At 46.5% G+C, this 22,332-nt stretch overlaps 1 protein-coding gene and 1 pseudogene across 2 annotated transcripts; one reads left to right on the top strand and one right to left on the bottom strand.

Annotated features, from left to right (window-relative positions):
• The first annotated feature begins 65 nt into the window (after positions 1–65).
• On the top strand, positions 66–4,133 carry LOC149332987 (uncharacterized; annotated as a pseudogene).
• Positions 4,134–8,708: 4,575 nt separating this feature from the next.
• On the bottom strand, positions 8,709–19,628 carry LOC149332986 (BTB/POZ domain-containing protein 1-like). 2 transcript variants are annotated; one of them, XM_089558519.1, is made up of 4 exons: positions 19,423–19,628; positions 12,621–12,755; positions 10,060–10,277; positions 8,709–9,469 (listed from the first exon to the last, which is right to left on the bottom strand). In XM_089558519.1, exons 2-4 carry the CDS (start codon positions 12,663–12,665, stop codon positions 8,812–8,814), a joined length of 921 nt encoding a protein of 306 aa, XP_089414645.1. In that variant the 5' UTR covers positions 12,666–12,755; positions 19,423–19,628; the 3' UTR covers positions 8,709–8,811. The 2 variants fall into 2 exon arrangements, with proteins under 2 accessions (XP_089414645.1, XP_089414644.1); XM_089558518.1 differs by lacking the exon at positions 19,423–19,628 and adding an exon at positions 15,851–15,936.
• Between the last annotated feature and the right edge of the window lie 2,704 nt (positions 19,629–22,332).

Below are 22,332 nucleotides of genomic sequence, written 5' to 3'. Positions count from 1 at the left end.
CCGGTTGAGCAGCGTCGTCTGCTACAGACGTAGCAAAACACATATGGATGAGACGTCGAGTAGCCATGCTTGCGGTGCGTTTACTTTTCTAATTTTTTTTCTTTGCTCACCTCTGGTCGGGTGTTTAAATTATAAGTACTTGCTCTCAGCTCTGGGTGCCAGCCTAGAGTCCGTTTTCGATTGGGAGTCAGGCATGTTCGTTGGGCTGTTCCAATCAGGCGCAGAAATCGGCAATTTCCTCACTGGCGTCCCAGAACCCTCCTCGCAGCGCCGCCTCTCCTCCTCCGCTCTTTTCTCCCTTCTCCTCTTTTTTTCTTTCACGGCTGTTGCGCTCTTCTAGTCTGCCTCCGCGCACCGCCGCCGCGAATCTGCGCGTCTTCTGAACCTGGTCAGCGCGCCTCTCAATGTGCTGACGCATGAACACGTAGGTGGTGGCGGAAACGTTTATTGCCAATGATGTAAATCGTAGGGGGCGCCTGGTTTGCCGCAAAAGTTTGCATGATTACGAGAATTGGTCTGGGTATCGGGCATGCAGCAGTATTGGGTATTGAGCAGTCCGGGTTTGTAGTTGTCGCCAATGTGCAGCCTGCGCTATGGTGAGGGACGGAGCGGGGGGTGCGTATTCCCTTCTTTTGTCTCGGTAATACGAGAGAATATCACGGAAGGAGACCAGGTAGTGCGCGGGCCGCGGGCGAACGGACCGTCGTGTGAATCGCCCTTTAACGCCATTTTAAGTACGTGCGCAGTCGCCTTCTTTGCGCGGGAAACGTGCCGGCCACACAAATGGCTCTAAGGGCAACGCGAAAATCGCGAGCCGGCCGCCCTAGAAGCTCGCCAGGAGCAGAACAGCTGTGAAAGACAATACGAGCAGAATCGCTTTATTAAGGCGAAAAATGCCTCATACTGTCGTGAGCAGGGAATGCACTACCTGGTCTCCTTCCGTGATATTCTCTCGTATTACCGAGACAAAAGAAGGGAATACGCACCCCCCGCTCCGTCCCTCACCATAGCGCAGGCTGCACATTGGCGACAACTACAAACCCGGACTGCTCAATACCCAATACTGCTGCATGCCCGATACCCATACCAATTCTCGTAATCATGCAAACTTTTGCGGCAAACCAGGCGCCCCCTACGATTTACATCATTGGGAATAAACGTTTCCACCACCACCTACGTGTTCATGCGTCAGCACATTGAGAGGCGCGCTGACCAGGTCCAGAAGACGCGCAGATTCGCGGCGGCGGTGCGCGGAGGCAGACTCGCCGGAGGAATAGACCGAAGAGCGCAACAGCCGTGAAAAAAAAAAGAGGAGAAGGGAGAAAAGAGCGGAGGAGGAGAGGCGGCGCTGCGAGGAGGGTTCTGGGACGCCAGTGAGGAAATTGCCCAGATATCTCCTGTTGTTGTGAGTGAGCGCTTCCAAGAAATTTGGCTGCGAATTGCGTACATTTAAGATGGAACTGATGTTGCCTTTGCCCGCCTGTCGTGAATTCACCCCTCCGCACCCCTGGCCCGAAAAACGCAGAATGCACTTCCCTGCGCGCTCCCTGCGCGCTCACTACGCGCAATGAGGAGCGCTATATACTTTCAGAACTCTTACAAGTTCAGTTATAAATTACTCACCGCAGCAAATGAGCTCGCAGTTGCCCAGTTGCTCCGATGTGGATAGTGAACAGCATGCAATAAACATCTTGAGTCTGAAAAATGGTGTCATTAAGTTCAACCTGCCTTTTCACGTTTCTGGTATATGTGGGTGGGTGCCGGTAAGATAGACAGTAGGGATTTTTGTAACCTGCAGTTCGATTGTTAACTGAAAGTGCCTGCCAAATGCGCGTACTCTACCCTATTCTTAGTCTTGATTTTCCTATCGTAGTCTGGATCTGCGGTCACTGCCCGCTTCACTGCGTATTGTAAACTGCCGTTTCCCTTCCGAGCTTGAACCGTACTTCAGCTTTCTACACATTAATCTTCAGACCAACCGTTCTGGTTTGGTTCACTGGGATTTCACGTCCCGAAGCAACTCTACGAGGATCCGGAAATTTCGACCACCTGGTGTTCTTTAACGTGCGTTGACATCGCACAGTACGCGGGCCTCTAGAATTTCGCCTTCATCGAAATTCGGCCGCCGCAGCCGGGATCGAACCCGCGTCTTTCGGGTCAGCAGCCGAGCGCCGTAACCACTGAGCCACCGCGGCGGGGCAAGACCCACCGTTGTTTTGCCTGCTTCATCCCCTGAGGTACTTAGCAAGGTAATCAGTGAATCGCAGATTACTAAGATATTTGCCAAATTAACTTTTATCCCAGACTTTTCCAAATCCAAGTTTCTCGGTACCTCCTGCACATACATGGTGAAGAGTACTGGACAGATCGTGTTTCCCTGTCTTACACCGTTCTTTCTTGGACTTTATTACCTTCTCAATGGATTACTATGATGGCTGTGCAGCCGCTATAAATATTTCCCAGAACTTCTGCGTATGGCTCTTCTACGCCCCAGTGCTAGTGATGGCATAGAGGTAGATTATCTGCATCGCGTGCAGAAGGACCACGGTTCGAATGCGGTCTTGCCGTAATTCTCCAGCAGATAAAAATATATATCCGACAACACACCACAGATACGAATAATCGGATATCATTCAGCCTGTTTTGAGTGTGGAACAAAAATTGTTTTGCAGGCTAAATTAGTTCCTTATGGAAAAAAATTTTCCTTCGCTAGCAGCCATCTGATTGTAGTTGCTGTCGTAAATCACTGGTTTAAGACAGAAGCCCCTGTCATATGCCCAGCCATGTTAGCTGCTCGCTGTGTTAAACGGTGTCAACCGCCGCTCTTCTCTTAGTGATTTACGTTACAGCTTTGTGAGCACCACTTCCGTCAAAGTGACTTCGAATGCAATGCATGACAAGCTACACCGACAGCATTACTGGGATGGTAATCGAGGTATTACTGAAGCTGAGGAAATTCAAGCCCGGTGTGGTCCCAAGTGTCTTTCCGAATTGCCCAGCTTACCTGTCTCGTCGACTTGATAGCAAAGCTATACGGGAAGCCATACGCTTTTCAATTGAGTCCCACACATCTGAAGAAGAGAAGAATTCCATCATCACATTCCAAGACCTGTTAAAAGCTGTGAGTGGACTCACAGTGAGTGATTTCAGAACCAAAGTGGTTGCTGAAAATGCGTACTTTTCCTGTGCTTCAAAATCTAAGATGCTCCAGTTGCGCCTTGTGCAGTGATGGTATCTTCAGACCTTTCTTTGAGAGTGTACTTGAGGAAATGAAGGTAGAAAAACTAGGCAGCTTTGTACTTCCTCCTTCACTGTGGCTTGAGACAGATCAACAAAGTTTTGACCGTGGTGGAAGACTGCAACAAGGATGCTGCAAAGAATGAACTGCACCTTGAGATTCTGCTGAAGCATGCGGTGGAACTTCTAGACCAACTCTCATCCTCAACCTTCCCATATGAGCGGCAAGTGAAAGTTGCTAACTTTTTGAAGCAGCAACTTCGAATCCTCCTAAGCAAGACATCAACTTACCCAGTGGATTTGCTTGCGTTCTGCAACCTCGTGTTCACAATATCTTCTCATGCTTTTAGAGTCACAAGAAGCGCAGCGAAGCTAAAGCTCCCACATCCCCACACGATAAGGCACATATGTACATCTTACCGCGTAAACCCATCCACAGAGCAGCAAGAGGCTTCTTTCCTGTCTTATGCAAAAAGATTGGCATCAACACTAAGTGACCTTGAGTGCTTTGTGACACTTATGATGGATGAGATCCACTTGCTAGCATCGTTTGGGTACAAAGGTGGATATGTCACGGGTGTGGCAGTCAACAAAGAAAACGCAGCAAAGATTGCATACGTCTTCATGATACAAAGTTTGCTGTCTTCCAACAAAGATGTCGTGCACATACTTCCAGTGGCACAGATGGAAGCAAAACAGCTCCTGAATTTGTTGATCTACTGATAAAGCAGCTGGAATACTTTGGCATCCGTGTGGTTGCTGTGGTGTCGGATAACTCCATCAACCGCAAAGCCATGTCATTTTTCGCCATACAGCGAAGCTATACGGGAAGCCATATGCTTCCATCTGACCCTTAAGACCGTTGTTTTTTGTTCTCGACATAGTTCACATCCTGAAGTGCATCCGAAATAACTCGCTTAACCAGCACAACAGTGGGAGGTGTATCTTCTTTCCAGATTTCAATCCCCTTTCAAAAGGTCAGTCTATGCTTACAGCTGCCTAAGCACTTTGTGCAGATTGTATGGTGAAGAAAAAAATCAGCTACTGAGACTCGCTCCAACTTTGTCACCGAAGGCGTTAAATCCTTCCAACCTGGAGCGACAAAACGTGAAGCTTGCACTCAGGATCTTCAACGGTTCGACAGTTGCAGTGCTAAAGACTACCAAAGCGGCACTCGAACATACAAATGGTACATCAGAATTTATTAACGTCTCGACGTGGTGGAATATAATGAACATCAACGCCTCCGAGACATGCTGCAAAAGCCTGTAAACACACTGCCTTGTGACCAGACTGAGTTTTTGAACGAGACTGTAGACTGGTTGGACCACTGGGACATCTTGAAGCATGATACTGGCAAGTTGACTCGAGAAATCCATATAGCACTGCGTCATACTTCACATGCTCTTGTTGAGGTGTCAACATACTGTATTGAAGAGCTCGTCTTCAAGGATGTTTTACTTGGAAAGTTTCAAAGAGACTGCTTGGAGGACTGGTTTGGCAGATACAGACAGTTGTCTAGAGCTCAGTACCATGTATTAGTACGCCAGATATATAAGTCTGAGCAGAAGCTGAGACTCCAAAAGCTTCTTGGCCTGGTTGAAACTCGGTTTAGCACAAAAGACGAGCACAGAGTAAGGACACAACACACACGGAGCGCTCCATGTGTGCTCCGTGTGTGTCGTGTCCTTACTCTGTGTTCATCTTTTGCGCTGCACCTAGTTTCAACTATGTCCTACCAACTAGCCCAGCACAAAGTTTTGTTTTCTTGACCTGCCCGACCTGGATGCCACCGCACCTCGTGATTCCACCACTGGTCTACAAGCCATTGTCAAGCAGTTTGATGTTGCAGTTACGGAAGATGATGTGAAGCAAAAAGAGCCTATATTAACAGTTATAGCGTAAGTTGCTGATTGTTGTGCACATGCTGCAGTAAACAAACGCCTCTGCCATTCTTGCCGAGAAAACTTGTTTCTTGACAATCTGTTAATTGAATTGGAAGATGACGCTCTAAACCAAATGCAACACGGGGTGGACTAAAGTTGTTCTGCACACCATGCTCTCAATGGAACTTGTAGTCGACAAGCTGAGAGGTGCAAAGTACGCAGCATCATTCTCTGTTTGTGCGAAACAAAAAAGTTCTCGTGAGCCTCACGACCTTCCTTGTTGAATGTATTGAAGACCCGGACATCTGTGACCGTGGTCTCTCAACCGAACTAGTATTAAGTTATGTTCCCAGTGCTACTACCACGTTGCTGAACAACCTGTGCAAAGTTGAAAACAATAAACTCACTGAAAGCAAGCAGAGCAAGACAGCGAAACGAAAACTGAGAACTCTTAAAGCATAAATCTGCTTGCTGTTGAGGTATGGTGCTTATTTTTATCTAATGTCATCAATAAATGTGCCCTAAAATGGAAATCCGTGTCTCAGTTAAGGTGTAACGAAATGATTGGTCGTGAAGCTAAAAATTTACTCGCAACTTTACTTCTGCCACTGAATGAAATGCCAGGTGGATTATATCAAACTTTTCAGCTATTTCAACAGGCTGCCAATAGTATTAGGTAACTTAAGTATACCTCGCTGCATCGCTTGAGCTACAAATTTCAAAAGGTAGCTTCAAGAGCAGCGTAGAATCAAAAACCGCGACCGCGTAGGGTGAAACCGAATTTCAGGATGACCTTGCAACAATGACGTCACACAGACATGCACAGGCCTTGAGTCGAGGTGGTGTTGCCTGATCCTGGCAACAAGAGCTGACAATGCACCCACTCACCAGGGCAACATGTGGTCACAGTGGTGTAGTACTGGCCCACCACCTCCTAAACAAACACAGCGATGTTTCTGCTATATCAGGTTAAACCCAATGTCTACCAGAAGTGCGCCCTCAAGGAAATGTAGTTTACCAGGGCAGAAAGGTCATCATCATCATTATCAGCCTGACTACACCCACTGCACGGCAAAGGCCTCTCCCATGTCTCTCCAATTAACCCTGTCCTTTTGCCAGCTGCGGCCACCGCATCCCCGCAAACTTCTTAATCTCATCCGCCCACCTAACTTTCTGCCGTCCCCTGCTACGTTTGCCTTCTCTTGGAATACACTCCGTTACCCTTAAGGACCAGCGGTTATCTTGCCTTCGCATTGCATGCCCTGCCCAAGCCCATTTCTTCCTCTTGATTTCAACTAGGATGTCATTAACCCATGTTTGTTCCCTCACCCACTCCACCCGCTTCCGATATCTTAACGTTACACCCATCATTTTCCTTTCCATAGCTCGCTGCGTTGTTCTTAACTTAAGCTGAACCCTCTTTGTTAGCCTCCACGTTTCTGCCCCACAGGCGAGTACCGGTAAGATACCGCTGTTGTGTACTTTTCTCTTGAGGGATATTGGTAAACTACCATGAAAACTAGCATGAAAACTAGCTGATGTCTCATACATATCGTAAATCGGTAAATCAGTACTATCAGTTAACTGTTGATTATTTCAACCTTTTTCAATGTCTCTCACCCATAGCACTGGTTAATGTGACAAAAAGTTGAAGAAATTGTTTTTACAAACATGAGACTGCGACACAGTTACTGATCGGACATCACACACCCATAAATACCAGGCAAGGTATTAGTCCTGCGCGAACTATTTTCGGGTTTAGAATGGCCGCTGTGTTTACGAGTGAATGTTTTCGCATTGTATAAACACAAATATGCGTAATATGATGATGGTAATGTACGCAAGAAGGCATTTGTAGCAAGTCATAAGAAAAAGAATAAATGCCCAATTTAATACATTCTTTCATATCTCTCTTTTTCATTGAAGAGCTCTGTCTCTCTCTCTCTCTCTTCGTAGTACAGCTTCCCATTAAGTGAATGATAAGTAAAAAGTAAACGATCTCATTTCCTGTAGCTAGGGAAGGAACTAGATAATGGTCAGTTATCCTTGCTGGAACAAATAACTAGAAAAAAAAACATTTTGCGTAAGAAAAAAATTTCTACCTGAGAACGAAGTAAAAAAATGGCACCCAATTTATTACTCCCTGAATCCAAACCCACCTCTGCCCCCATTTCACACACGAAAAAATACGATCAAAGGGTTCTGTGTATATTATACGTTGGAACAAATCTGGAGCCTTAAATACATTACACGGCTACTTTTTTGCCTATTTTTCACTTCCGTTTTCACTCCTTTCATCAGTTGCCAAGAGGCAGCGCTGATCACAAGCACACTTGACTTTTTATTTCACTCGACGTCTGGTGTGCGCTAGAGGTGAAAGTTATGAATGAAACCTTCCGCCATAGCAAGCGTTTTTGACTTGCTAGATCAATAAGGATCTGATTGTTCACACATCTGATTATATGTGAGCTAAACAGGCATTTCTCACATTAAAGGGGCTCTGGAACACCTTCCAAGGAGAGCACATCAACTCGCTTAGTCACTGCATCAGTTTTAGATCACCTCGAAAAACCGCTAGTAGTGCTGTTTCCGTCAAGTTACGATTTACGTTGCTTCATTTATTGGCCTTAAAAGAAAGTTGTCACGTGACCAGCTGCTCGCTGACTTCTCTGCCCCAATGTGCACCCAAAGTCTCATCGAGGAGAGGACTTCAGAAAAAATGGATTTTATTCTTTAAGGCGCGTCTTGGGACGTTGAAGTGGCACAGTTGTCATGTGGAAGCTTTTTCTTATTGCATGGGTTGTGGTTAAAGGCCGGTAAAAAAACTACTTTACGTAAATATTACTTTGCTGCAAATGTCTCAGTAAGCTGTTTCTCAAAGCCATCTACAACTTTTCCATGGACACTTTGTTCCTCAAGTCAGTAATTAAAAAGTTAGTTAATTAAGCTTAACTAATTAGTCAACCTTGAATAATGAAAAAAATACTGCAGACTAGGTCACACGACTCTAAACAACCCTCATTTGGTTTCAGACGGCTAGGACACCCTGTGTTTTTTAAAAGCTTGGTTACATTTAGCTGGGACACCTGGTACAAGTTGACTGTTGGCTGTTGGTTAGATTCTTTCTGACATCAGGCAGCTACCACGGCTGTGGCCAATAAGCTCCGGCGGGTCAGGAAGCTCCGCCCCCGGAGGCGGGGCCAGCGGGGAGCGCCCACCTTCCAGCATGAAAAAAAATGATGAGAGGAGAGGGAAAGATGCGAACACGCTGAAATTCATATTTTGACTACAGATAACACAGCTGCTATAAAGCGAACGAAAAAAATTCTTGCTGGACAATGTTCGTGAAACGGAGTGCTTTAACATCCCAGGCATATCCCAACGTTATTAGAGCCCCTTTCAGAGCCCTTTAAGGACCGATCTCTAGCCTACTAATGATGGATACATGAGCTTCACGTCTGAACTGTATGTGCCTATATATTATCTGGGATATGTCCGATATCGATCGCACTGAAGACGTCTGGAAATGTTCCTATGTACTGTTGGTATCAATTGATAACTGTGGTAACTGGAAGCCACACAAGGTCAGCAAGATGTTCCTTTTTATTGGATTCTTCCATCTAGGGTGTGCAGTTTTGCACTTCACTGAACATCACATGCGAAACAGCCACTGCTCATCATGACGGCATCACTCTTGACCAGACCTGAATGTCAGCTTGGATTGCAGTTCCTGAGGCATAGCTCTGTAGTGACGTTGGAACTGGCAACGAGCAGTGTTGTCAGTGTTCACCCAAGACGGAAGGAGCACCGACCCAGGAGCGACGATGTTCTCGAGGATGGCGTAATTCTCGCTATCACTCAGTATGTCCCACGAGCCAATACCATCGATGTATTCGTCCCCAGTGAGAGCCAAGAGGCGGAGCTGGGGTAAGAATGGCCGCATCGCTGTCTTCACCTCCAACACGGTTCCGTCGGCGTACAATTCCCTTTCGCACTTCTTTTGCGCCCACTGCCACAAGGCGTTGACCACGAGGTTCTCAGGTACGCCAGCCACCACGTCCAAGATGACATGCATGGTTGTATCATGTGAATCTAAAAACGTGTCCGAGCTTAGCACAGCAGCGCCGCTGTTCTTCAGCATCGCAATGGCTGCTTTGTCAATGAGCCCGACGTCCCTGGTGTTCAAGCAGTCCAGGAGAGGACAGATGTTGTCCACGGTCAGATGCTTAGTGATGTACTCGGAGCATGCGCTTTCCAGGCCCAGTTCCTTGTATTGCTTGGCAGCTACGCGGGTGAGCATAGCTTCTTCGAAAGAAGTCGCACAGAAGGTGCCGGAGTAGAGGAACCTGTGCAGTACAGACCATTTGGGGACAACGTTAACAGCACGTAACTATGAACAGAAAATAGCAAACATTGTGATCGTGTTAACGCTTAGTCCCCGTTGCAGTGGAGGGTTTCAACCGTTTGGGGTTCTGTAACATGTACTGGCATCGCACACCACATGGCCAGTTCAGCAAATTGCATTCCTTAAAAAACAGCCAGGATTCTATAGTGCAACGCGGGGCAGCAATATGAGACACAGTGGCGAGTGAGACGAGTCTCTCAATGCATATTTTGTACAGCCTTTGTCAAAAGTTTAGATCAGGGAGTTGGCTTCTACGCCGAGTAGTGGGAATCTTGGAACATCTGTGGAAATCTCAACCTTCGAAGGTGCAGGACGAGAGTTCTTTTTAGATGGAAAAGATCTGGAAGACTGGGCTGCATAACGAGCCATACGGCATGGCCCATAAGTAAACACTCTGGCCTCTCAAGTTTTTGACAAAGGGCGCACATTTATAGTAACTGAAAACCTTTTCAGACCTGTACCTGAATGCCTGTTTGCTAGTTCTGACGGTTGGCTAACGCCAGGTACAATATGCCCGAAACACAGACTCACTTGAGCAATCCTTGGAAGCCATCGGGATGCAAGTCGTCCACATAGAGCTTCGTGTCCCCCGGGCAGCGTTCAAAAAATAATTCATAAAGCACCTCATTCCTCATGGCCAAGAACTGCTTGTGCACGCTGATGGTCCTTGGGATAGGTTCGTTTCCGGTGCGAACCACGAACTCCGCATCCGAAAGCACAGGGTTGTTAAAGAACTTCATCATGTTGATCTGCAAGTGAAAACGGGAGGCCGAGACAAGAAGGACTTCATTCGTGAGGGTAGTACTTGATACAACAAAACCAATAACACACAGATGAGTAAGTGTGTTGAGACTACTTGAGCGAACCCATCCGCGGCGGCTGCGTTTCGATGGAGGCGAAACACAAAAGGCACCTGCGTGCTGTGCGATGTCAGTGCACACTAAAGATCCCCAGATGGTCGAAATTATTCCGGAGACCTCCACTATGGCACTTTCTTCTTTCACTCCCTCCTTTATCCTTTCCCTTACGGCGCGGTTCAAGTGTCCACCGAGATATGCGAGAAAGTTACTGAGTCATTTGGTTTCCTCAAAATCAAAACCTTTACAGGTATAAGTAGCATCAACATGAAAGGGGAAACAGAAGCGCTTGGCGTCCGCGCTTTGCAAAATGTTAGACCCGACAGCCGGTGAGAGTGGGTGGCACCAGCACGTGCATGGGAAGAGCAGGTGCCCGTGCTTGCTGGGCATGTGCTTTTGCTGCCAATTCTCGTCACATCTCGATGGCAGCGCTTCACGATGCTCGGAGGCCATGCGCTCCCATGTTCCTTTTCATACTCCCACTATCTGTACTTTCAGGACAAAGGGTTCGTAGGATTCACGCTGAAGAAAGGACAAAAAAGCGCTATAAAAGACGTTGAAAATAAAAGTATTAAGTTTAAGATACCTGCCATATCATTTTGTGCCTTGCGGTTTTTATGCCGGTGAGCTACATTCTCCTGAAGGCGCCTCTTAAGGTGAAAGTCGGGATTACCTCAATTTTAACGCAGTACTGTTAAGGCTCTCTTTTCGTAGAAAATGCAGTGTCATCGGCAGCATTGTCAGTGAAAAAGCAAGTGGCTCGCCAGCCACCTAGTTCTCATCACCCTGTGATGTAATCCCAACCTACCTATCGCATCAAGTGGCAGTGAATTATTAGTCATGAAACGTTGCTCAGGAAGAGCAACCTGTGTCTCAAGCCCCATTGAGGGTTGTGTTTGAAACAGCCACAAGCCAGGGCAGTGGCGCATAGCTCAACCGCTGCACCACTGCGCCAGGAGTGGAATGGGGACTCCCCGCGATCAATGAATGTAAACTATAAAATGACCAATTCCGCATATCTGGGCATGTATGCAGAACCCAGGCGAAATTTGTGCAAAGAGGACCTCATCCCAATGGGCACTGGTATTATCTTCGACGTCCCATGGACGTCTTAAACGTCCACAAGACGTCCAAGGGAGTTTCAGTGCCCACTGGGCATTATGCTGAAGGGGCCCATTAACGCCATCGCGTCATAACCTTACGGAGGAGCTTAAGTTTCCCCTCAAGTTTTTTTTAAAGAAATCTGATTGGCGAGGTGCAATGAACGGGGTAAAATGGGACTTGAAATGAAATCTTTTATTTTCCATCAAATACAGACGGGGGAGATTGCAGAAAATAAAGCTGTCCTTGGACAGCTAGACGGGTCTACAATCCCTTATTTCGGCAGAGTGGCGGCATCACGTTACATATTCTTGATATCCAAACATATACACACATATTTAATGTGATACAGATATAGTACTCATAGTAAACGACAGCAACAGAAAATAACAACAAAAAAAAGCAGAAAACAACAGCGGAACTCACTGCTACAAATCCAAAAGAAAACAACAGCAAGGCTAGATAACATTACATAGAAACCAACTACATCTGCCGGAGGTCCTTGTAGGTCGCCGTGACGAGGTCAAAATCGGCCGAATTATTATAATTCAAAAGCGTTGGTATTGTGTACTTAAGGCACTGTTTCCCGTAACTTGAACATGACATTGGTACTGACCAATCCTCGAAGTGTCTTGTAAGGTAACTTGGAGTTCTGTCCTGTAATTGGGATAGGTTACGTATATTGTTGATATTCCTGTAGATTTCCTGTTTATATACATGGCTTAAGCGATATCTATAGATATCGCTTCAGCTGAAAACTTAATTCTCGACTCATGTATTAAAGGTCGAAACTATAGAGTTGGGAGCTGTGAGAATGATCAAGGGGGTAGCACAAAAGGAGGCAGAAAATGAGTAGTAGTGAGCATCACAGAACAAATTCGAGTTAACATCTTAGCGGAAGTCAAAAGCAGCTACACGTAAATCTTGGATAGCAATGCAATGCGGAAAAGACACAGGAAAATTATTGCTGAGGCCGGCATATAATTGTGTGGAGATGAAATTGAATAATGTATTATGCACTGGGTGGCCGTGGCCGTTTCCCAGGAACAGGACCAGTTGGAGTCCACTGACAAATGCTGCTGTTCTGCCAGGGACAGACGAACCCCAGTTGATTAGCATTATGATGATACTTACGACTCTGGAAGGCACACCCGCTGTGGGCTCTGTTATAGAAGGCATGGCGAAAAGAGGTGACTGCAGCTCAAAAGCCTTCACAGGGGGCGCTGCTGACACTGGAAGTGGGTGTGGAGATCGACCTGCTTCCGGGATCTGCATCAAGTATCAGTGGCGCATTTAATTTTTAAAGTGCATTGTAATGAGTCTTTACGACTAGGTAACCTAAAAACTTCTGTAAGACTTTTAGCACACTGCGTACAGCCACCGCTACTGCATGTGCAGATCACCCTTAGAGTCCCATATTCATTCACTCATTCATTTATTTGGGCCCACTTACAAGCAAATGGGAGGGCCCAATGGTAAAAGCAGCTATTTCGCAGCTTGAGTGGTACCTGGCCCCCCTTTAGATATAGCACCGGACGCGTAATTCGGAGGTCGTGGGTTCGGATCCCACCGGCGGCATGTGGTTGTTTTTTCTTCTGCTTTTCTAATCAATTACCTTTAAGCGATAACATATTCAGTAATATTCTAAATTCATCAACACCACAAAATAAATAAATTAATTAAAAATCCCCTGTGCCCCTTGGTTTCTGTGGCTGTTGGCTTCTGTCATATTTATAACGAGCCCCTCATTCCCCTTCCCTTCTTTGCTCGAATAGAAGCATTTCAAAAAACAAATTAATGTGGTTACAGTATACCAGGGCGATTTAAATGATACTTTTGTCAAGAGAGGTGAGTGTCGATGGTGTCAAGGTTTGGATGTCAATTCCGATATTTAAAAATTTAATAGCCGTGGAAAGGTGTTCACAATCATTTGATGGCAATAATTTGTTCTTGGATGTAGATTATACCATTTGTATTGACTGCGTGCATTATATTTGGGTGTATTCTGTTTTAAATTTGTTATATTTGTTATTACATTGTCTTATCACTTTTTGCGCTAGTAGTATTTTTGAGAGATTAGAAACCGACGTGCCCTATAGAAGATGGCAATAATTTACATATAAGGCAAACTCTGCATTATAAATTATCAGTTTGGATGATGGTAATATGTACCAAATAGTTTTATTATACCTGTAATGCAGCTTTGTTTCTGAAGCATAAAATCCACATGAGCACCCCATTCCAGTGTGTCAGTAAAAAGTAGTTTTAAAGAGTCAGCAATATGTACATTTTCTGAGCTGTATAAAATCTTGTGGGTCAATGGGAATCACGTATACCTCCTGTTTTAAAGATTGCCGGTGGTGTTTTTTTTAGTTTACTTAAAATGTTGCCCGGGCTCCATTTTGAAAGATGAGTTAGGAAATTGTCTCATTTACTAATGGGGCTTGTATTGGTATTTATTGAGAAAAAACACTTCATAAATTTCATAAACAAGCATAGTTTATGAAATTTGCTTCTTGGTAGATAAGAACAATGATGTTTATGTACACATTGAATAAAAAATGCACCAGAGGTGGAGCCCTGTGCCCATGAGCTGCGGGCACGCTGGCCACGTCGGGAACAATCAGCGCGTTTGCACTCACGCTGCACAGTAGCGGTGCAGACTATGCTCTGTATTGTTAACGTTGTACAGTTTCTTGTCCACACCATGATCACATTCTTGCATAGGCCTCACGGGCATAAATATCGCACTGTGTTGTTTAATTTATTGGTTTATTGGGTTTTATCACCCCAAAGCAACTCAGGCTATGAGGGACGCCGTATTGAAGGGCTCCGGAAATTTCGACCACCTGGGGTTCTTTACCGTGCACTGACATCGCACAGCACACGGGCCTCTAGAATTTCGCCTCCATCGAAATTCAGCCGCCGCGGCTGGGATCGAACCCGCGTCTTTCGGGTCAGTAGCCGAGCGCCGTAACCACTGAGCCACCGCGGCGGGGCCGCACTGTGTTGTCATGTTCTAAATTATGAATAGCGATTTTTTTCCCCCACATTATAACGTAGCGCCTTTCTTTAAAACAGATATTTACCTTGCGCTTTCTCTTCTCGTGTAATGCACTCTCATATACTGCGGTTACAATAAATACAAATTAGCACCTGACATCAAAAATCTACTAAAATAAATCGCGCAATCAATGCATTAAGTCGGAGCATAAAACGACCATTCACGCTACTGCAGTAATTAAGATACAGATATTCCTTGATTCTACATTTTTAAATGCTTCAACAAACGCCACTCGGGTCCGTTCACTCGACGAAACAACGGGTGCAAAGCTGAGAAACTCGAGAATGGTTATGAATTCGCTACCGAGCGACACAGACTTCCATATGCAAGTCGCTAAGTGTACAGGTCGAATAAAGTAAATTACTGTATTTGCTCGCGTAATCTACGCACCCCCAATTTATCACCCTTATCTACAGAAAAAAAAAAACTTATCTCCAGTACTTTACGGCCTCCCGGCGGATGCGCTCAGAGCAGGCTTGGAAAGATCAGCACGAGCGCGAAAGTTGAGTGGACACTGGCAAGGTCAAGGAGCCCTGGTGTGCAAAATGCGAGGGGCGAGCACGACCGGCTTTTTTGAGCGAGAGAGCCAGGCACCAGAACCAGCGTGCCTCGACCTGCTGCGAGAGCGAACTTCCGGTAGCCTCCGGAGCGTGCGTCGCGCCCGAATCCGAAACTATACCGAACCGTTGGCTGCTCGGTTTGCCGCTAGCACCGTGGCCGCTAGTCAGCCGGGCCTCACGCGAGGACGCCGTTTTATCGCGTTCTCTCTCCATATGCCTCGCTGGCTTTACGATTGTTTTTTCCACGTTACTTGCTTTTAGCTGCGCACGCGTTGTATGCCATCCCGCGTGGAATTATGCTCCGTTTCATATATAGCAGACAACGCTGCCAAAGTTAGCTCGCCTGTTCGGACAGACTAAGTCCGTGCCCAAAATATATTTACCCATACAACCAAAGTGACCCGCAGCGGTGGCTCAGTGGTTAAGGCGCTCGTCTACCGAGCCGGAGTACCAGCGGGTTCGAACCCGACCGCGGCGGCCGCGTTTCGATGGAGGCGGAACGCAAGAGGCGCCCGTGTGCTGTGCGATGTCAGTGCATGTTAAAGATCCCCAAGTGGTCAAAATTACTCCGGAGACCTCCACTACTGCACCTCTTTTTTCTTTCACTCCCACCTTCCTGCCTTCTCTTAGGGCGCGGTTCAGGTGTCCACCGATATGTGAGACAGATACTGCGCCATTTCCTTTCCTCGAAAACCAGTTTAACCAACCAAAGAGAACAAGCATATTTCGTTGCGACAAACCTTGAGTGGCACCTTGCACCTTTCGGACTTTCTTCCCATTTTCGTCCTGCGGCTCATCGAGACTTCCGGAAGCAAGAATTACATGTGGCGATAAGGTACGCGTTTGGTAGGGCCAATCGCTCCTACTCAATCCGCGCCAAAAAAGTAGCTCACACACAGTGCAAATTTTAGCCACAGGATAGGAACAGCAATCGCCTCACAGCTTAGATAACGTGAGGCGGGGCGGGAGGCTGTGCGACTTATATTTGAGTCAACTTTCTTTTTGGCTGGACAGGGGTGCGAGTTGTGGGGTCGACTTATACGCGGCAAAACACGGTATACATTGCGTGTTATGACCTTTGCATAGCTTTATTTTAGGACGTGCTCACGAAATCTTGGCATATATAATATGCGCACGCACTTCCTTTTAAAGGACGACAGACACCTAACTTTATTGCCTGTTTTCTTCTGTCAAATGGTGCGTTAAACATTAAATACATGGATTACCGCGTAGTATTCGCCTACGACCGCTAAGTAACTTATAATTGAATTTTCCGTCCTGCTGTTTCTGTACAAAAGACGTAGTTTCGCTTAGGCCGCGTGGTGGATTACAAAAGCGCGAACATAATCGCTGATACTTAGTTTTAATTGACTACAACAGTTAAGCCAGCCTCTTTATAGATCTGCAGTGACAAAAAACGACTCATCAGCAAATATACAGTAGATTTCTCATTCCTCACCCGAAGCAAACATCAAAGTCACAGCAGCCTTGAAACCGAAGCCGAAACAACGTCACGAATAAATTCAATTATAAATTATTTAACAGTCGCAGACGAATGCCACGGTGTGCTCAATGTATTCCATTGTCTAACGCATCGTTTGAAAGAAGCAAAAATTTTGTATCTATAATCCTCAAAGTAAAAAAGAAAGTGCAAATTACCCAGGTAAATACAGTACGCCATAGGAAAGCGAAAATCGTCCCCTACAGGTAGACGCGCGTACAGGAATGCTTCAGCAGCGTGGGAACAGTCGAGCAGCAGTGGAACTGATTTAATTCACGCGCCTTACCTGACAAGAAGACCGGCCGAATTTCGATGGAGGCGCAATTCTATAGAGGCTCGAGTACAGTGCGATGTCAGTGCATGTTAGAACCCCAGGTGGTCAAAATTATCCGAAGCCCTCCACTACGGCGCGTCCCCCATTGCCTGAGTCGTTTTGGGACGCTAGACCCCATAAACTAAACCGAACCGGGCCCCTAAACACACCAGCGAGCGCTGACTGCCGAGGTGTCCATGGCGGCGATATGACAGGCGCCACCACGCCTGCACATTCTGTATTCGTTTCTGCACCCACCAGAGTGCTCTCACATATTCCTAGGAAGCGCGCCAAGCTGTGGAAGCGAGTTACGCTATCAGTGTGAAAAGAATTTAGAACCTGTAATATGCGTTGTGGGGCTAGTTGGTTCATACTCAGATTTCTTTTATGCGCACAGATAGACGACACAAAAAGACAAGGTAGACAGGACGGAGCTCCGTCCTGTCTACCTTGTCTTTTTGGGTCGTCTATCTGTGCGCATAAAAGAAATCTGAATTTAGAACCTTCTCAACAGCTTCACCGTGCAGAACAACTGAACAGTGTTGATAAGGATTATCATGCCAAGAACAGAAAGGTTGACTCTATTCTGAGCGGAGGACGGCAAATGAGTGAAACTAGTGACGTTAACCACTACACATATGTTCATAACTAAATTTTCAGAATCACAAAATTTTCTCAACTGATTCTGCCGTCCTTTATTTTCTGCGCTCCGCTTTGTTTTTTTTTTTTAGCTCCCGATAACTGTTCGCTACAAACAGCTGCACTTCGCCGAGTAAACAAGCCGCTTCAAGGACTACAACAACCAAATTTTTGCTTGCATGCGTTCTTCTCAAAAACGACGCGCTAGATATTGGTATATACAGTGCACCCCGTGGTAATCGCCTACAACCGCTAAATAATTTATAATTCAATTTTCTTTATGTTTAGACAACCGAACGATGACTGTGACGTGTAGTTGATGTTGAAAAACGGCAATATTTCTGCTGATGCGTCGTTGGTTACAATTACAGGTATTGAAGCAGTCTGGTTTAAGTGCTGTAGTGAATTAAAACAATGTATCAGCATTTATATTGCCGTTTTTTCGTCCGTCACGTGACCTATACATCAACATACACGTCACAGCTATCGTTGATGCGGTATTCTGTCTAAAGCATCATTTGAAAAACAAAATATGAAATAAAATTTGGTGTCTATATATAGTACTTTGATACTTTCTTTTCTCATTGACGAGCTTTCTATTTCTCCTTGTAATCTCAACTTGAAAATTACAATTGACGCCCGAGCTCACCAAACAAAACTGTGCGGCGAAAACCAGAGTGCGGCATCGTCCGGTGCATGCAAGCACAACGGCACCACAGAGTAGATTTCATCGCAGGTCAAGTGCTGTCACTCTCACACCGTTCTTTTCTAAAGCTCCCAGGCAACTGACATTGCAAGCGGGCCTTACATCGGAACTCTAGTAGACACTGACAATATGAGTCCCCGACGACGTGATAAAAACTTTCATCCTCCAGGGAATCTTCTAGAGTAACTGCATATGCTATCAAAGGTACGTACTCTTGGTATAAAAGCATATACAGTAACTCTAGAATGTTCAATCTCGCAACGACACACGGGGAAAACTCCTCAGCACCCCGTTACACAGAAACTTTTGTAAATGACGACACACTGTTTCAGCCGTTCAAAACTACATCACAAATGTACAGTTATTAACCCATTTTAGGAGAGTCGGAACAAAATGTCCCGCTTGCCTCAAGTGCCGGTATAACTACGTACAACGGTGCATCTGCATACCATACTTTTGCGTACTGGTTAATATAGAACGATCAACAAACAATTTAGCGTGGTTTTATTTTTCACCGTGGGGTTCTATGTTTTTACAAGCGTAGTTCGGCGCGACTCATTTTAGCGAGGGAAAAAAATCGAAAACTTTTGAACTTCGAGCCTTTTCCACAAGTCAATTAATTGCCTCGTAATACTTATATGAATTTCCAAATATAATGCGTTTTCTCATAGGTCGAAAGGACTGAGGTACAGATATATCACACATATCTGGGGTCTCCTTATGAAGTAGTTGGTACAATACGTACCTCTTTTTCTTATAAAAATAATCTTCGAAACGACTTGCAAGCGACGTCTTTCGATTTAGTGCCCAGTGAAACACCTTATCCCAGGGATATCCGAATCAGGACCGAATATCCTAGTCTGTGGTCGTACCTGGGATATACGAGCATTCGAAACATCCAGGACGCAATTTTACCATTTGTATGCATGCCAGACGTGCATACAGCTCGCGCCTTATAAACGGGTAAAATGCGAGGGGACACGAAAATCATGCGTATACTTTTTACGCAATACGCGCAAAGGCAGCCGACATTTACTAGATCTGCGGAGGATAAGCTGCACAAATGGGCTTAGTGGATCCGCAACCAGTCCTGCAGTTACTGAAAAGCGTCCACGCACTAAACGCTAAGAACGAACGGCAAACAAGCACTCACCACACCGAGGCAACGTGCCGGCACGTCGACATGTGTGAGCACCGGCGCTCGCAACTGCCCAGCAGGTGACGCTAAGGGCTCCGATTCTGCCCCGGCAGGAGGCGAAGAGCGGTAAGGGGAGTCGCGTCACAGCTACAAACACTCAGCTAGCAAAGCTAGGCGGCAGGCAATCTGCCGCTTCCTCTTTCAAGCGCTGAGCGCGACGCGAGACTCACATACGGCGCCCCACCCCACTATCTCCCATCGCCTTCCTCCGTCATGACGTCGCCGGCAGAGCACCGCCCTCGCCCCCGCCGGCGAGGGTTCGCGACCTTGAGGAACGGCGCTCGCTCCTACGCCTGCGCAACGGTCGTGTTCGGACGCGCGAAAGGCTGTTCCGCTTGCGCTAGACAACGGTCTTCGGGCCAGCACTAACCGTACTGCACCGCACTACACGGTCTCCCCATGCCTCACGGTCGGAAAGCAAACACTTCATCTCATCGCTCCGCGATAACCGCTCTCTTCGACCGTGTCGCTTCGGCCTGGGGATCTGCGAGCGTTTGACGATGCGCTGGACTATGTTGTTGTTGTTGCGACTGAAAGAAGGATGAAAAGGAAATTGCGCGGGCCTGCCGATTGGCTCGAGCTGAGCCGCAACTGCCGCCACGTGCAGATAGATGAGAATTAAGACATAAGAGAAAAGAGTTTGAAAAAACAGACGCGCGTCGCAACAACCGCGCGCAACAACCACGTACCTGCCCCGCCACATTCTGACCACCCTCCGCTGGACTAGTTTGCAGTGATGAACGCTCAACCTATCAGTGCATTCGTATTACTAGCCTAATGCGAACGACACGAGCAGCGTGAACGCTGCGGTTCCTGCGAATTGCATGGTAGCACGTGTTGTTGTTGTTGTTGAAAACTTTTATTGTCCAACAGATAAGGACCACACCGCCTGGGTTGGTTTCGCCGGCGGCCTGTTCTGCCAGTTTGACGGCGGTGAGTTGGAGCTCAGGGTCCGAGCTCCAGGTTTCCCAGGCTTCCCTACTGCTAATGTTTTGCGCTCTGCCTGGGGAGTAAGGGCACTCCCAGCTTATATGGTCGAGGGTTCCTCTCGCCCCACACTTTTTACATTTATCGTCTCCGCAGTCTGATCGGATATGCTTATTTAGTACTGGGTTTGGGCATACTCCAGTCTGCAGGCGTCTTGCTGCGCATCTTTATCATGAAGACTTGTAAAAATTTTCCTGCTTCATCCGCTGGCTTGTTTGCGATGAAACTGCGAAGAGATGTTGTGTGTTGCGGTAACTTTAGGCTCGAGGTAAGTTTGACAACGGTACTTAGGTGGTTCAGCCGCGCATGATGCAAACCCGTTAGCGCCTGCACCGAGATTGAGGAACCTAGCCCTAGTAGCACAAAATGTCGCCAGAACGTTATGGAAATGTAGCCAATGTTTTATTATGTTATACTCCAACATTGCAGCATCGTGTCCATAAGTAGGTTAGGATGACACTATAGCCAGGAGGTCGTTCAAGCAGTTCAACATCCTGCCGCGGATACCTAGCTCTGCTAGGTCAGGGAGGATGCCGAACTTCCACGTAGTATCGTAGGCCTTCTCCAGGTCAAAGAAGACCCCAACACAGTGCTGCTTGTGGATGAACGCCTCCCGGATGGTGTTTTCTAGGCGGACAAGATGATCTGTGGTCGAGCATGTTTTCTTAAATCCACATTGGTGTGTATCTAATAGTTGCCGATATTCAAGTACGAAGGTCAGTCTAATGTTTATTACACTTTCGAAAGATTTAGCAATGCAGCTGGTGAGGGCTATTGGTCTGTAACTGCTAGGACTTGGTGGTTTTCCGGGTTTGAGAAAAGGTATTATGACTGCTTTTTTCCACTCGTCAGGTATATTTCCAGTTATCCAGATTTTATTAAAGAATTTTAACAGTGCCTCTACAGCAGCCTCGGAGAGATGGGCAAGCATAGCATAATGCACGTTGTCTGGTCCTGGTGCTGTCTTTTTTCCAGAGGATAATACCTTATTTAATTCTTGCAGTGTGAGAGGCTGGTTGTAATCCTCATGTATACCTGCTCCGGATGGGAATTTTTGTTTTTCAGCTATTGCTTTGTGTTTCTGAAATGTGTTTGTGTAATTGGATGAGCTTGAGATCTCAGCAAAATGCTCGCCCAATATGTTGGCCTGTTCTTCTAAAGATGTTTGTGTCCCGGGTGCTGTCAACAGAGGAAATGTGAAAGGGGTATGGTCACCAGTAAATTTACGAACTTTTTCCCACATTTTCTTTGATGTTGTTGAGCTGTTTATATAGGAGACATTTTTCTGCCGAGAGGTTTTTTCTGCATTTCTTCGCACATACCGCGCTCTGGCTTTTGCCTTCTTAAAGGTAAGTAACTTCTCTGCAGTGGGATATCGACGCAGAGCGCTCCAGGCTTTGTTTTGTTGTTTTTTGCTAATGTGCATTCTTTTGTCCACCATACTTTGTGTTTCTTTTGTGCAAGTCCTGTTGTTTGTGGTATAGCGAGTGTTGCGGCCGATATTATGCATTCAGTAAACTTCTCATTAATTTCATCTGTGCTGAGGTGGTCACAAAATTCCTTTTCCAGAGTGGCACTTTTTGTAAAATGTGACCAGTCGGCGAGCTGAATTTTCCAGCGCCGTGGCCTTGTGGGGATGATTGGAGTGGACGATGAGAGCCTGATGAAGGTAGTGTCGTGCCGGCGCCCACATTTCGCTGGCGGGCCTGTCTAAACAAGCGCTGCGCGCTCGCCGACGCTCAAAGCAGGCCCAGACTTTCTCGGACAAGTCGCGACATGCAGCGTGACTCATCCCGCCGCCGCGGCGCCGACACGGACCCTTCCTCCTCTCCTCCTCTCCGTCGGTGCGAACTCCTCCGCCGCTCGCCGGCTCTCGAC

Source organism: Amblyomma mixtum, chromosome 8 (genome assembly GCF_055824585.1).
Source record: "Amblyomma mixtum isolate Tamu chromosome 8, ASM5582458v1, whole genome shotgun sequence".
NCBI classification, from domain to species: domain Eukaryota; kingdom Metazoa; phylum Arthropoda; class Arachnida; order Ixodida; family Ixodidae; genus Amblyomma; species Amblyomma mixtum.
This window is presented reverse-complemented; position numbering and strand designations above follow the sequence as displayed.